The 17,265-nt window shown below is 45.3% G+C and overlaps 2 protein-coding genes across 8 annotated transcripts in view; one reads left to right on the top strand and one right to left on the bottom strand.

Annotated features, from left to right (window-relative positions):
• Window positions 1-17,265, top strand: part of LAMB1 (laminin subunit beta 1) — a 76,219-nt gene that overhangs the window by 48,130 nt on the left and 10,824 nt on the right. For both annotated transcript variants that reach the window (XM_059934183.1, XM_059934184.1), the window contains exons 22-26: window positions 551-775; window positions 1,796-2,010; window positions 2,731-2,827; window positions 13,058-13,427; window positions 16,176-16,360. In XM_059934183.1, coding sequence (XP_059790166.1) covers window positions 551-775; window positions 1,796-2,010; window positions 2,731-2,827; window positions 13,058-13,427; window positions 16,176-16,360 — 1,092 coding nt within the window. The remainder of the gene's footprint in view (window positions 1-550; window positions 776-1,795; window positions 2,011-2,730; window positions 2,828-13,057; window positions 13,428-16,175; window positions 16,361-17,265) is intronic.
• DLD (dihydrolipoamide dehydrogenase) overlaps window positions 14,319-17,265 on the bottom strand; it is a 52,853-nt gene continuing 49,906 nt past the window's right edge. For all 6 annotated transcript variants that reach the window (XR_009505097.1, XR_009505099.1, XR_009505098.1 and 3 more), the window contains one exon: window positions 14,319-15,969. The gene's annotated coding sequence lies outside the window, so the exon portion shown is untranslated. The remainder of the gene's footprint in view (window positions 15,970-17,265) is intronic.

The raw sequence follows: 17,265 nt of genomic DNA, 5'->3' as shown, positions 1-17,265 counted from the left end.
ATATATACATTCTGTTTCATATTCTTTTCCATTATGGTTTATCCCAGGATACTGAATATTGTTCCCTGTGCTATACAGTAGGACCTTGTTTATCCTTTGGGATTCCTTAAGAAGGGAAATCGGTCATTCCGAGGGGCCCCATTTTTCAGGTTGCTCATGGAGGAGCAGGGATTTTCCAGTGAATATAAGCCTCGGGTTAGGATGTAACATCCAGCTAAGCTTTCCGCTGTGAGACCGTTGTTTCACTCCTGATCTGTGCATCCCTGTGCAACGAGGAGCTAACCTCCTGTGTGCTGGAGCCTCCAAACTCTCCCCGCCCCACCGCGGCCGCGGAGCCGGGCTGCAGCAGCACCGCTGCAAAGACGCGGCTTCCCCTCACGGCTAACGGCCCATTCATTTCCCCTGAAGGCTCAGTCACCCGGCTCGGTAACTAGCACGCTGGGGACCGAGGCGCTGCCTGGGTGGGCCCTCTGGTTGGCGGGAATGTCGGGGGACCAGACCTTTCAGTGGGCAAAGCCGAAGGTCCCGTGCCGGTTTTATTGGACAACAGGCTCCAGATGCGACGACTGTGCCTCGGGCTTCTTTGGCAATCCCTCGGACGCGGGGGGCACGTGTCAGCCTTGCCAGTGTCACCACAACATCGACACGACGGACCCAGAAGCCTGTGACAAGGAGACCGGGAGGTGCCTCAAGTGCCTGTACCACACGGAGGGGGAGCACTGCCAGCTCTGCCGCTTCGGTTACTATGGCGACGCCCTCCAGCAGGATTGTCGCAGTAAGATGCACGTTCCCTCTGCCCGCTCCTTTGGATGACTCCCACTCTCTTCCTCCTCCTCCTCCTCCTCCTTGGGGGATTTTATTCTTCGGGGGTTTATCTCATCGGGGAAAATGCTTGTTCAGAGGGGTAAAATTTCACTGGTGACAAAAGAAAGATGAGGATGATTTTTTTTTTTTTCTTTACATCCTCATTTCCTGGCAGAGCTGACGTGTCGAGTTGTGGCTCAGTGCCTGAAAGGGAACCAAAAGCTGTGTCGCTGTCCCCGTGATAAATGCCATCCCATAGAGTATATGGATTTTATGTTCTGCCCATGAACTTGCTGATGGGCCGGGACTTCTGCGTCCTAAATACGCACTTTGGCCCGTACCTTTTCTTACGTCGTTGATGGATAGAGCCTTCCAGCTTAAGGAAAAGAAAGAAGTAACATCTCTGAAGTCTCTGTTTTGGAGCACGTTATTTCTCTCTCATCACGAGATCAGCCAGCATTTCCTGCTGTGGCTGCACGGCCCCCAGGCCCCTGTCTTTGTTGATACAAACACGTGTGGAATGTTGAGGACCAGCAGGACCTGATTGCTTTAAGCCTTCCTCGCTTAAAGGGCTTCTCCCTGCCACGGCTCACACAGCCATGACTGTTCTTCCCTGCCAAGAGTTTGAAATCATTAGGTATCTCCGTTCCCGCAGCATAGGTTTTACTTCCAGTTAAATCTTCAACTTTACAATGACTCACCAGCCGCTTATTAAATCAAGTATTTTGAAAATACTGCCGGGCAGAATGTGTCATTTTGCAGGTCTGCCTGGGAAATGTCAGAACTGCACGGGACATCATAAGAAGATGAAGGCCACAGTTTTAGATTTTTTTTTTAATCCCCTCTGTTCCTTTCTCTACTTGTTTGCATTTCCAAGTCGAAATCTGGAGAGGGAAAATGGTAGTCATCTGATGTAGCTGACTTTGGCGTGATCTGTGTGTTTTCCGAGTGTGACTCTGTAAGTACGTCTGACCTGCTCTTCTTTTTTCAGAGTGTGTCTGCAATTACCTGGGCACCGTGCAGGAGCACTGTAACGGCTCTGACTGCCAGTGCGACAAAATCACCGGGCAGTGCTTGTGTCTCCCTAATGTGATCGGCCAGAACTGTGACCGCTGTGCACCCAACACCTGGCAGCTGGCCAGCGGGACAGGGTGTGACCCGTGCGCCTGCGATGCTGCTCATGCCTTCGGGCCGTCCTGTAACGAGGTGAGGCGTTGTGGCCGGCGGAGGCCGTCATGGCATATGGAAAGATGACTTTGAGTCCTGGTGGCAGCTGTTTGGTGGCCGGGCCCCAGTTAGAGAAAGGCACCCCTCCATGTGGTCACAGCCTTGCACCAGGGCACGCAGCTTGGCAAACACAGCGCAGACTGGATACGCACCGTCACCGGTCCCCCTTGGCTGGGGCTGCGTAACTGTGCCCAGAGGCCCCATCGGGTGCACCCGTAGCACCGCAGCCTAGCGCCCCAGCTGAAGGGGTGCAGACTCGCTTTAGAATGGACAAGGGGGGCCGTTTTTCTTCAATACCTGGCTGCCGAATCAGGCTTTTTTCCCCTTAACCACACAGCCTGACATGAACCACATAGTCATACCCAACATTGTAGAAAGTTCTCCTGTTCCCTGACACACACAGAATGGTGAGTGAGTCACAGGTGGTCCAGGCTTGTGAGCGATGTGAGGAAACATGTCAATAAAGGGAGACGTGCCCTGGGCCTTCCCAGCCCCGGTTGCAGAAGAGCAGTTAGGAGACACCGGCCTGGGGCCCTCAGCACCTGGGCTCAGCGTAAGATGCCCTGTTCCTGGTCAGGTGTGAGGCCTTCTCAGGCCGACAGATGGGTCCCCCTTCCCGTAACTGGCAGCCGGAAAAGGCAGTGCAGCCTGGCCTTGGCCCGGCAGCCTGTCTGACCCGGCTCTGTCTTCTGGCCGCAGTTCACGGGGCAGTGCCAGTGCATGCCTGGCTTCGGAGGCCGCACGTGCAGCGAGTGCCAGGAGCTTTTCTGGGGGGACCCCAGCGTGGAGTGCCGAGGTGAGGCGCGGGCGCCGGGCTCTCGGGTGGAGTGGAGGCGACGGGTGTCTGAGGGAGCCTTCTGTCCAGTACAGCACAAATGAACTTGTCTATAAAAACGAGGTTTGATTACGAAAGAAATGCATGCTCATGGTTTAAAAACAAAAAATCCTGGAGGCATGTAGGTGGTAAAAAGTAGACCTGCTGGCTTCCAGCTCTGTTCCCCAGGGGTGAGGTTTGTCTCAGCACAGACAAGCATACATACGTACCCCAAATACATACAGAATGGCTTTATTTTTTTATTATTTTTTAAATGGAAGTATAGTTGATTTACAGTGTATCAGGTGTACATCAGAGTGATTCAGTTATATATATATATGTGTGTGTATATAAAAATATACTTTTTCAGATTCTTTTCCTTATAGGTTATTACAAGATACTGAGTAGAGTTCCCTGTGCTATACAGTAGGTCCTTGTTGGTTATCTATTTTATATATAGTAGTGTGTATAAATGTGAATCCCAACCTCCTAATTTATCCCTCCCCCATCCTTTTCCCCCTCGGTAACCATAAGTTTGTTTTCTATGTCTGTAAGTCTGTTTCCGTTTCGTAAATAAGTTCATTTGTACTGTTTTTTAGATTCCACCTATAAGGGATATTATATGATATTTGTCTTTTTCTATCTGTCTTCCTTCACTTAGTATGATCATCTCTAGGTCCATCCATGTTGCTGCAGATGGCATTTTTTCATTCGTTTTTATGGTTGAGTAACCAGAATGGCTTTTAAAAATGCTTTTAACCAAAATGTGCTCATATTCACCATCGAGTTCCGCAAATTGACTTTTTCCCCCTCTGAACAGGATGCTGGGGCCAGCTTTCTTGTCTGCACAAGCAGAGCTAAGTGTTCTGGTAGGATCGTTTGATCCCAGTGTAACAGGCAGGTGATGCTGACACTTAAAGCCCTCGGCAGGAGTGTACTGTCCTCGTCAGCGGGGACAACAAAGGAACAGGTGACGGGAGCGCCACGTCTGTTAAATGTGACTGAAACCCAGATTCCCACTTAGGCTTATGATTAACTAGGACTGTGAGGGAAAACTTGATGTTTTCTTAAGAACAAAACTTGTTACAATCATGTGAATCAGAAGGATTGCTTAATTTTTATGCTGTTGCAATTTTTTTTTTTTTTTTTGACCTGCCAGGTTATTTTTAAGATCTTCAAGTAAAAGCGTTTATGGGAAAGATTTTAAATGACTGTTGCTATTCTGTATTCCTCTTCTTTCTCTCCTACTTGGGTTTTCTTCCCTATGTTTTAAGTTTATAACTATGGATAAACATCTTCTGTAGTTTCTTACTTGCTCTTTGATACATTTTCTTCATTACACATCTGAAATTCTAGGTCCCTGTTGGACTCTACATTAAAAAAATATATATCTTTTTCTTTTTTGGATACAACTGTAGTGAGAAATAATACAGATCTGCAAGTTAGCGGTTCATTCAGAATATTCTGTCAAAAGTCACAAACCTAGATACTACATGTTCTTTCAGAGTCAACTCATCTGTTCCTTAACAGCCAGAAGACTTCAAACAGTGGACACGACCAGAACCAATGGCATATGATTTGTTTTTTTTCATTCGAGATGTAGCCAGAAGGGTCTGTACTAACATCTTGGATGAGATGAAGGTTTGCTCCACAGAGGAGATATGAAGGCTGTGTTGATAAGTGTGCTTTAATTCATCATCCTTCAGTCCCGACGTTGCTTCTTTTCTTTTTCTTTTTTCTTTTTTAATTTATTTATTTATGTATTTATTTTTGGCTGTGTTGTGTCTTCATTTCTGTGCGAGGGCTTTCTCTAGTTGTGGCAAGTGGGGGCCACTCTCCATTGCGGTGCGCGGGCTTCTCTCACTCTCGTGGCCTCTCTTGTTGCGGAGCACAGACTCCAGACACGCAGGCTCAGTAATGGTGGCTCACGGGCCTACTTGCTCCGTGGCATGTGGGATCTTCCCAGACCAGGGCTCGAACCTGTGTCCCCTGCATTAGCAGGCAGATTCTCAACCACTGCGCCACCAGGGAAGCCCCCGATGTTGGTTCTTAATGGGATCTGATTTTCTTACTTCCTTTAGAAGGTCCGTGACATTCAGTGGACCACTTGATTCGAGATGTCTCCTGCAAGTAAGATCCTGCTTAAAATCTGGTTTCTCCAGAGCTCTAACCACAATTCTGTTAAATTCCTCAATCTTGTACTGCCCCAAGAGCTTGATTTTCTCCAGATAATAGTTCTATCATTGCTTATAGCCTGATTCTGTCAGCATGTGTCATTGGCAAAATAGCTTTGGCTGCCAAAGCTTTCTGACCTTTTGCTCCGTCTAAGCTTTATTAGCATGGAAAACCTGTTTCCTGGAGTCAGAGTCAGTCAGAGGATTGTTCATTTAATACTCAGAACTTTACCCCTTACCCTTTAATCTTCAAACTTTCGCCTCTAAATCTGCCAGAGACATTGTGGCTTATAAGAACAGTGTCAACTTGCTCAGGTCAAAAGTTAGATCATGTTTTAGAAACTTTGCAAAGAGAGGAATCCACGGCCTCCATGTTTGCCAACTTCTTTGTTCGTTTTATCTAGAAGAAAGGTCAGCCTGTTACATAAGAAACTATGGGGACCCAAAGGCTTTCGACACTCTGTGGAGAAAGCTCGTAACTGACAAGGCACCCAGAGAGGGTGAGAACTGAGTTAACGATGGGGGAGTCCTGGCCAGCTGTGGACCTTGTGCACACAGGATGGCAGTCGGAGCAGGACCAGTATAATATGATGAGGGCAGGGACAAAAATTCAGGAGTGGACAGAGTTCAGGAACAGAGTCACCAGTGAAAACGGGAGGATAAGAACTTGAAGGGACAGGGTCTAGCGACCAGCAGGGACAAGAATAGGTGTCATCTGAAATTAGGTGGAACTATGGGGAGAAAAATGTGACCACTTTTCTCAAATTACATCATTCATTGCCCAAGAGTCTTCAGTTTCAAATCATTTAGTTGAACAGGGCACAAGTTTAGACTTTCTGGGGCCACCTCGCTAACAATATGCTTATAGAAAGACTTAGGTCATAGCTAAGTAGTCTCCTTATGGAAAAAAATGGAGTTATGTCAAGGACAAACGAGTTGAGCCTCCAGCTCATGAATTGTTGAATGTTCCCATTGTCCTGGCGGGTTGGGGCTCTTGGCCGATGGTGCCGAGTCTGAACAAGCCCATCACTGTGCTAGATGGAGAGGATCTCGCCTACCCAGTCCTGAACGTGCCCGAGAAAGCCTCGGCCCAGAGCCCTGCCTTGTGCCCTGAGGACTGAAGGGGTCACAGGAGGAATCTTCCTGTTGATTGGTGGATAGCAGAAGCAGGGATCCTGGCTCTTGGAAAAGGCCAGTGTTTCTTGAACCCAGGCTGATTTGGAAATGTGGGCCATAGGTGAGAGGCTCTGGGGAGTGGCATTTTTTTTCATCCAGCTTGTTTCTCATTTCAAACTTTTTTGTAGAAAATCGAAATACATTTTTTCTCAGACATAAGTAATTTTCTTTTTTTTTTAATGCTTGTCATCTTTTCTCAGGCTGGGATTCATTTACAATCACCCACCTTTTTATTTCCAGGGTGGCTCAGGAAATCAGATTTAATTTGACTCTTCAGAGAACCACAGATCCTCTGTTAGTAGAGGGAAGGCTTGTCTACGGCCATGTGCCAAATCCAGCTCACAGCCTGGGCTGGTGAATAAAGTTTTAATGGAACACAGCCATGCCCATTTGTTTACATATTGTCTGGGGCTGCCTTTGTGCTGCAGTGCCCGAGTTGAGCGGTTGTGACAGAGCCCATAGGGCCTGCAAAGCCTAAATACGTACTATCTTTTATAGAAAATGTTTGCCAACTCCTGGGCCAGACAGCCAGCTCATTTCTGCAGGTGAAGTCATAGTCATTCTCCAACTTTCACTTCAAAACTGAACTTATAGTACTGAGGCCAAAAAAAAAAGGTGGGGCTGGAGGAGGTAGAGAATTTAAAGAAAAAGAAAATCACATTTCAGAGATGAAAAAGCATTTAAAGTAAAATAGAAAAGCCTAAGTAAAGTAAGTAAAGCTTTGGGCATGATAGCACATCCTGGGGTCCCTTATTGCTGTGAGGCAAGGTCCACGGCAAAAGCGAATAAACCGTCACCTGATTTTAGGATATAGCACTCTCTCGGTCCCCAGGCAAGTTCAAGCTTCAAAAGGAAAGAGGGGATCAACACAACCCTGAGTGACTGCCCACTGGGGTGCCCAGTGGGGAGTGGATGCAGCAGAGGAGAGCTGCTCCCTGAGAGGGGGGCTGGGGGGGCGGAGCTTGCAAGCTGTGGGGAAAGGGTAGGTAAAGTAGCAGGACCGCTGGAGGTGAGTGGTGCTGTCCTTTGCAGCATCAGAGGAGGGAAGCCCGGTAGGAACTGGAGTCACTTGGCAGGTGTCATGGAAACTGTCTTCGTGGAGAGTAATGAGGAGCTTTGGTTTCACCATTGGGGATGGATTTTCTTCAATGGGCAGGGGAGGTCTGCAGACAGGGAGGGGAGGATACAAAGAAAGCAGAAAAGTTACACCTACTGAGACAGAGGCACATGGGCCGATGTTTCCCATTCTGGCATTCACTTGCTAACGCTTTCCTCTAGATCTCAATATCTCTAAAATGGGTACAATATTTTTCATCTGCCTACCTCTTAGAGAACATGTTTTATTTACTTTTATTTTTTTAATTGAAGTATCGTTGCTGTACAATATTATATGTTACAGGTGTCCAGTATAATGATTCACAATTTTTAAAGGTTATACTCCATTTATAGTTATTATAAAGTATTGGCTATATTCCGTGTTGTACAGGATATCCTTGTAGCTTATTTTATACCTAATAGTTTGTACCTCTTGTTTTTTTTTTTTTTTTTTTTTTTTTAAATAAGACATAAATCTTTTTTTTTAAAGACTTTTTTTTTTTAAAGGAATTCCTTTATTTTTATTATTTATTTATTTATTTATTTATTTTTGGCTGTGTTGGGTCTTCGTTTCTGTGCAAGGGCTTTCTCTAGTTGCGGCAAGCGGGCGCCACTCTTCATCGCGGTGCGCGGGCCTCTCACTATCGCGGCCTCTCTTGTTGCGGAGCACAAGCTCCAGATGCGCAGGCTCAGTAGTTGTGGCTCACGGGCCCAGTTGCTCCTTGGCATGTGGGATCTTCCCAGACCAGGGCTCGAACCCGTGTCCCCTGCATTAGCAGGCAGATTCTCAACCACTGCGCCACCAGGGAAGCCCTGTACCTCTTGTTTTAAATGAGGAGAAAACTTAGTAAAAATTGAGAGAACCCGCTGCCCACATAACCAAGAATATATTTATAGATGAAGGTAGAATTCTCATGGCTTGTTAAAATGATGACAGTCTCATTTTTAGAATGCTGTTCGTCATCTTCACAATTTGTTCAGCTTAAAAATCAGGCAACAACTTTTGCTATATACCCTCTTCTTCTTCCCAAGAGAAAGTTTTTGATCCTCTGCCAGATGATCCCATTCCTTAAAGCCACGTTGAGCTGCAGGTCCCCCTGGACTCCTATGCCTTTCTCTGAAGAGAGGAGAAAACCCATTGGCCCCCGTCAGAGACAGCCTGCACATTAGCTGATTTTTCCCATCCCAGTGAATGTGAGAAATGATTGATTGGAGAGTCTCCTTCACAATTTTAGTGTCCTTGAAGTTTTAAACTGTCGGGTGAGAACCAACCTTTACTCTTAGGGAAGGTCTTTTTACAAGGTCCTAAGTGTGGGCCTTCTAGTTCTTGCCTCCCAGGTGACCCCATTAGAGAAGCAGTTCTGGAAACTCAATAAGGGAAAGAAGCACGTGCCCACCGGCACTTTAGCGGTTTCCCAGCTTCAGTTTGAAATGAAAACCTGATGCGTTTTAGGTAGTCATTTGGTACCCTTCCAGTGAAAGGTCAGGATCGACTTTTTCAGTGATGAAACTGCAATCCAGCCATCTATGAAATTTGACTGTACTTTTCAAATGGAGGAGTGTTGTCAGCTGAGTGGGTCCTGGTCTCTGGAGGGCGCTGAAGCTCTGCCCCGCCTCTGCGATGCTGGTCTTGAGGGGAAGGGTCCAGAGCTCAGCTGGGACGAGAATTAGGTGGACTATGGGAAAAGAACATGACCGTTCTTCTCAAATTATGTGATTAATTGCCAAATATGCTTTCCATTGCTAATCTTTCAGTTGAAGTGGTTTGTTGGAGGGCACAGGTTTAGACTTTCTGGGACCACCTATATGCTTCTGGAAAGACTTGAGTCATAGCTAAGTATTCTCCTTATAGATAAAAAATGTAGCTGTGTGAAAGACAAACAAGGAAAGTCTTAATGGGAGGGCCCTTGCCTTCTAAATCCCCCAGTTTGGGGCCAATATTTTCCCCCTCAAAGATGCCCATGACAGAATGAGAGCAAGACATGCCTTTACCAATGACCTCAATGAAAAATTGTTAGAGAAATTAAAAATAAATTTAACATATGCACACATCCTTTGCCCCCAGCATGAATCTAGTGAAAACCTCTTTAGGACTGAACTGAAGTGTACCTTTGCATTATCTAGGGGAAAGAAAGGTTTTCTAAGCACGTGCAGCATCTGCTACCGTTGTCCCAAGCCTAAGGGGGATGGTAAAATAGGACAGATCTGCTGGGCTTGCGGGACAGGAGTGACTGACAGTCTGATTCATTTCACATGGCATCATGAAGGCCCCCCACTTGCACAGGTCCTGAGGTCGGTGCATCAGCTTACATGGGTTAACTCGAGGCTCATGATTGCTCCACTCCACACACACATACACACTTAACAGGCAGAAGGGAGGAGAACAGCTGGGAAGGTAACAGTCAGTACTCCCCAAAATGGGGTGTAGCAGCCTTCAGCATCAGCATCTCCTGGCAACTGCTAGAAATACAAATTCTCAGACCTCACTGGCTCCAGATCTGGGAGTGGGGTGGAAATGTGTTAAACGAGTCCTGCACGTGATTCCGATGCGCGCCGGAGTTTGAGAGGCTAGGACCTAGATGACCCAGGTTAACTTACAGCTTTTTGGAAGATGACTAAATTTTATGAGATGATATGGAAATTCATTCCTAAAGTCTGAAGTTCTTCCCATCCTCCTGATTGTAGAAACTGATGAGGGCAGTGGTTTCCCCAAGCCTTTCCCATTCTTTTTCTGGGGTGTCATTAGGTATTCCACTAGAGAAAGATCCCACAGTCCAATGAGTCTGGGATATGACTGGGTAAAAAAAAAAAAAAAGTGAAACAGGGTTGTTCCTGCAGAACTCCTATGAGTCTTTAATATGCTGTTTGTTTTGAACCTTCAAGAGGAGGATGTAGAATCTCCCGAACCTGCTTGATCATGGAACTCTCATTTCTGGGAACATCTCCTAGAACTAATTAATGGTCTAGGGAAAAGAGTTATCCACAGCTCACCTAAGCTGCTTCCCAATTCATGAGAATACCCCCAAAGAACACAGGAAAATGAAACCTGCCTGGAAAGAAACAAAATGCTTAAGGAAAAAGAAGCTTTGTTTTGAAAACGTAAGGTACCAGGAAAATGCTACAGATTTTAAATCCTAAAGGTTGAAGACTGGAGTATTCCAAACTTCAGATTGTTTAAGAATCATGTTATTGGCAAATATGCAAAGACTAACGTAAGGCCATGACAACTTTTTTCCCATGGAAATATGATCAAGCAACACTCTGGGCAGGAACCACCAGACACTTGGACAGAGTGTTAAGAATAAAAACATTTATTGAGCGCTTACTCTGGACCAGACACTTCTCTGAATATTTTAGAGTTAAGTTATTTCATCCTGAAAGCAATCCTAGGAGGAGCTAGGTGTAATCATTCCCCCTTTTATGCGGAAAGCATGAGTCAGTCTCTGTCCTCCCCGGGGCCGCATAGCTGGGTGTGGGGAAGGCAGGATTCACCACCGGGCAGCCTGCGCTCTCATTACAAGGCTGTGCTACTCACACTTGCCGCTTGAGATCGTGGAGTGTAGTTGGCAAACAAAGGCCAGGAAAAGCTAAACTAACAATACAAGACAAGGTGTGAGGATGTTCAGGTGAACAATGGTCCAAGCCACAAACACGTCTTCCTGGCTTTGGAGGATAGAGGCGTTTTGCTTCTCAGGACCATCGGTGAAACCGGTTCTGGAAGATGTTTTATTAGAAAGTCTTTCAGAGGCAATCACACCTATTGACTCAAGAAGGGGTTTTTTTGTTTGTTTTTAATTGAAGTATAGTTGATTTACAATGTTGTGTTAGTTTCAGATGTACAGCACAGTGATTCAGTTATATATTCTTTTTCAGATTCTTTCCCCCTATAGGTTATTACAAAATATTGTATAGTTCCCTGTGCTGTGCAGTAGGTCCTTGTTGTTTATCTATTTTAAACGTAGTAGTGTGTACATGTTAATCCCGAACTCCTAATTTATCCCTCCCTTCCCTCACCTTTCTCCTTTGGTGACCGTAAGTTTGTTTTCTATGTCTCAGGGTTTATTTGTTCTGTAAATAAGTTCATCTGTATCATTTTTTTTTTTTTTAGATTCCACATATAAGCAATATCATATGATTTGTCTTTGACTTACTTCACTTAGAATGATAATCTCTAGGTCCATCCATGTTGCTGCAAATGGCATTATTTCATTCTTCTTTGATGGCTGGGTAATATGCCATTTGTGTGTGTGTGTGTGTGTGTGTGTATGTATATATATACACCACATCTTCTTTATCCATTCATCTGTTGATGGACACTTAGGTTGCTTCTGTGTCTTGGCTGTTGTAAATAGTGCTGCTATGAGCACTGGGGTGCAAAGCTACCTCAGAGAGGATGATTCTGTTGGGCTTTGCCACAATTGACATTGCGTCTTAGGAGGATTATTTTCTTTTGTAGGGGTGTATGGACGTCTCTTGCGTGCCTGTATCAAAAGCGAGGTTAAAGGCTCGTTTGGCAAAGACAGTTGAACTCCAGTTTGCAAGTTGACCCTGTGCTCAGAGCTGAGAATGGAAAGATGGTTACAGGTGTACCTGTGCCCTCGGAGTCCACAATCTAGTTAGGGAAATAGGATCTTTGTTTTTGTTTTTTTTTATCCCCACCTTTTCCCAGAAAGGATTTAAGGCCAGCGATAAGATGTGTGTACAGGCCTTTTGTTATTCAAACACTGTACAGATACTGTGAAATGTCAAGTGTTGATATAAAACCAAGTTAGTCACCTGAGCTTTGGGACTCTGAGCCAGGGTTCAATGGCGTAGGCCTCGTGATGGGTAATCTCAGCCACAGTCCGTTGGCCAAGAATGCAGATTTCACCCTGTACCATTTGGTTCTGCCTAAGCTGCCCACCCTGTTGGGCCAGTGAGAGGTTGGGACTGAATGGCTCCCAAGCCCCTTTCTATCACTTCAGATGTTTTATGAGCCTGTGCTCTTAGGGCTGGGGGTGGTTACCACAATGGCAGACACCCACCCACGAGTTAGATGACACTGAGTTGAAAGCCTTTTAATCGGATACTTGGAATTCCTGAGACGGCTGCCTGATTTAGTTTTTTTTTTTTAATCAACTTTATTGCATTTCGTCAAGCACTCACTGTTCTGCTTTGTGACCAGGTAGAGGGATGTTGGTGTGTTGCTCATTACTGCTGTATCTCGGGCCAGAGGCCTCACGTCATCAGGCTGTCACCTGAATTGTCTGTCCTGGTAGGATCTACAGACGGGTCAAAAAAAGAGGGAGGCAAAGGCAGGACAGAGCTTAAGAGCACAGGCTATGGAGCCTGCAAAGTGCTGAGTTAGAATCCTGGCTTGGCCATTTCCTTGCTGGAAGACTTAGCAGTCATGTAACCTCTCTAGACCTCAGTTTCCACTCCATAAAACTGATGATTTTAACACCTGGATCCTGTAGGGTTACGGTGAGGATTAAATGACATGATGCACGTAAACCGTCTGTACAGCGGCAGGCACAACGGTGTACAATGGTGTTCACTTAAAAAAAACAAACTATCGTCACTATTATTGTTAAGACACGATTAGCCAGGGTTGAGGTAACGCGTGTTCTGGAGGAAGCAGCATGCGGTCCCTGTGCAAAAACCGCTGGTAAACTGTCGTGGACCATTTACAAACCTTCCCACTGTAACGGTGACTGAGGATTCTAACTGCCAAGTCGCTGAGGCTGGGGCTCTAGTAGCTCAGCCAGCACTGCCGTCTCCCTTCCAGCCTGTGACTGCGACCCCGGGGGCGTCGAGACACCGCAGTGTGACCAGCCCACCGGCCAGTGTGTCTGCGTCGAGGGTGTGGAGGGCCCACGCTGCGACAAGTGCACTCGGGGGCACTCGGGCGCCGCCCCCGACTGCGTGCCCTGCCACCAGTGCTTCGCTCTCTGGGACGTGATCGTCGCTGAGTTGACCAACAGGACCCAGAAGTTCCTGGAGAAAGCCAAGGCCTTGAAGATCAGTGGCGTGATTGGGCCTTACCGGGACACTGTGGACTCGGTGGAGAAGAGAGTCAACGAGATCAGAGATGTCCTGGCCCAGAGCCCAGCTGCCGAGCCGCTGAAGAACGTCGGGAACCTCTTTGAGGAAGCAGAGTAAGTAGCTGATGAACCAGACTAACAGCTCACGATGCTGTTTCCACTTGATGAATCCACAGCGTGGCCCTTCCACCAGGAGGCGTGGTTAGTGCTGTGAGTGAAAACGGGTAACTGGGCCATTCGTTTTCCAGCAGTCGCTGCTCTGGGCATGGGGGTGAGTGGACGCTGGCTCATTGTTGGGGACCAGAGTTGCAGAGACTGCAGTGCAAAATGTGTGAACGTTACATTCAGCACTCTTCTCTGCAAACGGTACTCTCGGGCAGTAGAATGGCCAGGATGCTGGATTCAGAGACAAAGGATCCATACCAGAGTCACAGCTGGGTTACTTGCTAGGCTTGTGAACTTGAATGACTCGCTCATTTCTAAGCCTCTCTCTTCTCTCCTGCGGGGGAGGGGAGGATAGTATTTACCTTTCCCTGACGGAGTAACAAAAGGATTGATCTATGAAATGGTAAGGTAATTACACAAAACAGTATGAATTGTTGTTATATGTTTTGCTACTACCAGGGAAAGTCCATTACCACAAATAAGACTCCTATTTCTAGGCTATTTCCACTGCTCAGCTGTTGGTCCACTAGAGCAGTGCTTCATTCATCTAATTATAACAAATTCTCTGTGATGAAAATTCCTCTTCTTAGCCCTTCTCTGGGTAATCATCTAATTGGAGAGCGTGTATTTTGCCAGTGGAAGCAGAGAGAATTGAGCAAAGTGATGCTGAACTTACTCCCATTTTTTTCTCCCATTTTTTTCTCCCATTTCTCCCAGCCAGTCATCTTTCCTGCTCTCAAACATTCCAACTCCCTTTGCCAAAAAGGACCACCCCCCCGCCCCGACCCAAAACAGAATAAGGTCTAAGCTAAAGGACAAAACAGGAAAGGGTATGAAGCATTTGTGTTTCCCCAAATGCTATGGGTTTTTATTGTAGACTCACCATTTGGCATGAGCAAGGGGGTTGTTGTTTCATGGCTAAGTCCTATACATTAAGGCGATATTATATCATGACAGAACTACGGTAACATTTTTGTGTGATGGGACTTTTAATCAGCATCTCTAAGAAGTGAGATGGCCTTTTCATCTCAGTGCTGTGTATGAGAAGCAGGAAGCTGACCGCTGACATTGGCTCAAGTACCTTGTAGGAGGTCCTTCCTAGACCTTCTAGATTTAAAGTAACTAGTCCCTTGATTTCAAGCCTCAGATCTCACGGCCAAGATCATGCGGTTGACCAGGGTGTTAGGCGATGTCTGATGCGGGGCCATAATGCACTTAGTGAGAAATTTAACCTCATTAAAAAGACCGTGGTACAGCTCAGCCTTCTCGCATGTAGCGATAACGAGCTGTGGAAGGCCCTGGTCTGAGTGCAAGCCCATTTAGGAAATGATTTCTTTGGCCTGGGTGTCATGCACCTTAAGGGAAAACAAGAAAATCTGGTATCCATCAAGAGCCTGCCAGAAGAGCGACTACACTCCTCAAACAGCCCTGGTCCTACCGTCACTCTTCACCTAATCAGACAGATTGTAATCACCTCGGGAACACCAATTTCATCAATCTTTTTTCAACACAGTATCCAAGGACACGTGGTCTAGGATCCAAAGGGGCGTTATTTACAAATATACAATGTGAGATTTGACTTTGTAAAATTATAACATTGTACGAGACCTGAGGAGAAATGAAAGCCTTCTGTGAATCAACCGATTAATAAAAGCAAAGCACTGAAAAAAAAGAAACTAGCCTCAGGAAAACAGCCATCAGGTTTACAAAATGTAATTTAACCCGAAATCCTTTTAAGCACTTTTTCTTTGAGTTGGGTCATGGTATTCTCTCAGCCTTAAACATCATTTTTCGATTGGCCCCCAACCTTTCAGCATCTCTGCATTTTCCCAGTTTTTTGTACGATTATATTCCTGAGAAGACAATAATACGCAGTTAGGTGATACCCAGGGGTAAGGTCTTCTCAAATATTCCTTTCTTTGAGATACATACACACATGCACACTGTATATACGAGTAATTTACAAATAGATGCCTAAAGTACAGCTTTGGAGACAGGAAGATACAGAACAAAATGCAGTTGGGTTTAGATTCCAAATGAAATATTGTGAAAGCTAAATGGTTATCATATTCCATTCTTACTGGTACTACCTTCTTTCTCAGGAAAAACAAAAGGGTTGCTTTGTTGGTGGAAGGAGGAGGCTCCTTTGATGGGACGTGGCTTGAAGGGGGTCGGGTATGAAAAGCTCCTTTGGGTTGCTCCCACTGTCTTCCTGGTGGCGGTGGGGCTTGCTTTCTGAATGTCCCATCTTGAAGGAGATCCCTGAGGTTCACATGAGAGCATTTTTGGTGGGTGGCTGGGAGGCATAATTGTACACTGGAGTCACATCTTTCAAGTTTGTGGGATTGTATGGGCTTGAAGCTGCTTATGTACAGAGCTGGTATTCCATGCTCTGGATCTGTGCTCATGTTACATCAGACATTCGGAATCCCTCCTGTAGTCCATCCGCCACAACACAGCTGAGTGGTGCTGCTGTGTTTTTCTTCAAAGTCTTGAAGAAAGAAAAATTATTAGATTTAACATAGTCTCTTAATGATAAGAATAAAACCAGTACTTAAAGATAAATTATTACAGACTACTGAATCGGTCTGAAATTACAGAGTAATGGATAAAGTATTAGTAGAAAATGTAAAATTGACACTTCAAGTTTTCCCTTTAGTTTATTTTCCTTAAGTAAATTTGCCCTCCTCTTTACAGGAAACTAACCAAAGATATTACAGAAAAGATGGCTCAGGTGGAAGTAAATTTATCTGACACAGCTACGCAAAACAACAGCACGGCCAGAGAACTAGATGCTCTACAGACAGAAGCGGAAAGCCTGGATAACACAGTGAAAGAGCTTGCTGAACAACTGGAATTTATCAAAAATTCAGATATTCGGGGTGAGCATTTTTTTGTGCAAATACTTAATCCTGGGCAATGGATTTTACCACCTGTCTAACCTTTTATTTTTTTTATTTTTTAAAACATCTTTATTGAAGTATAATTGCTTTACAATGGTGTGTTAGTTTCTGCTTTATAACAAAGTGAATCAGTTATACATATGTTCCCATATCTCTTCCCTCTTGCATCTCCCTCCTAACCTTTTAATAGAGCACTTTCAGAAGAAAATTAAGTGCTTTGTAGTCATTTTAAAGCTTTTTCTCATTGAGACTCTGGCACAAATGAGGATTGAAGTCCCCATTTTACAAACATGGGACGCGGGGCACAGAAGGGGTTGCGTGGAGCGAGCAGTGGTTGTTGCATTAGAATGGCATGTGTTTCCTGATTTTTTAATTTTTTTTCCAGTTAGTGGTTTACCCCCTTGGCTTCTCTTAGAAACGGGCTCTTGTAAAAAGTTAAGAAATTAAGTTGATACTTCTGCACATCATTTTATATTCAAGAATGTTACTTGGTCAGGAAATCACATTTACAAATCGTTTATTGGTATTGTAGGCCGTATTATGGGACCTTCCCTCCCCACAGCAAAAGAAAGTTAAAAATGTGTCACATCACCCTATCCATCCTGCTTTATGCATGATTGCTTATTTTTTTGGCTAGATCCTTAAAGCCAAAACACGTCAGGCTGTTTTATGTATATAGTATTAGCCATTTTAGTGGATCTAAATAGTTAAATAACTGAGAAAAGGGAAAAATCATCTGGACATGTAATCTACAGGCTGCCTGACACCAGCTATTTAGAAAGAACTGGACGCTTGCCTGTGTGTGGGAACAACATCTGCATGATTGACTTAATTTTCTAATCCAGATGTTTGGCGTCCTCCAGAGCCAGAGTTAGGTGCTAACG

The sequence above is a fragment of the Balaenoptera ricei genome, chromosome 9 (genome assembly GCF_028023285.1).
Source record: "Balaenoptera ricei isolate mBalRic1 chromosome 9, mBalRic1.hap2, whole genome shotgun sequence".
Taxonomy (NCBI): domain Eukaryota; kingdom Metazoa; phylum Chordata; class Mammalia; order Artiodactyla; family Balaenopteridae; genus Balaenoptera; species Balaenoptera ricei.
The sequence above is the reverse complement of the archived record's forward strand: the minus strand, read 5'-3'. Positions and strand labels throughout refer to the sequence as shown.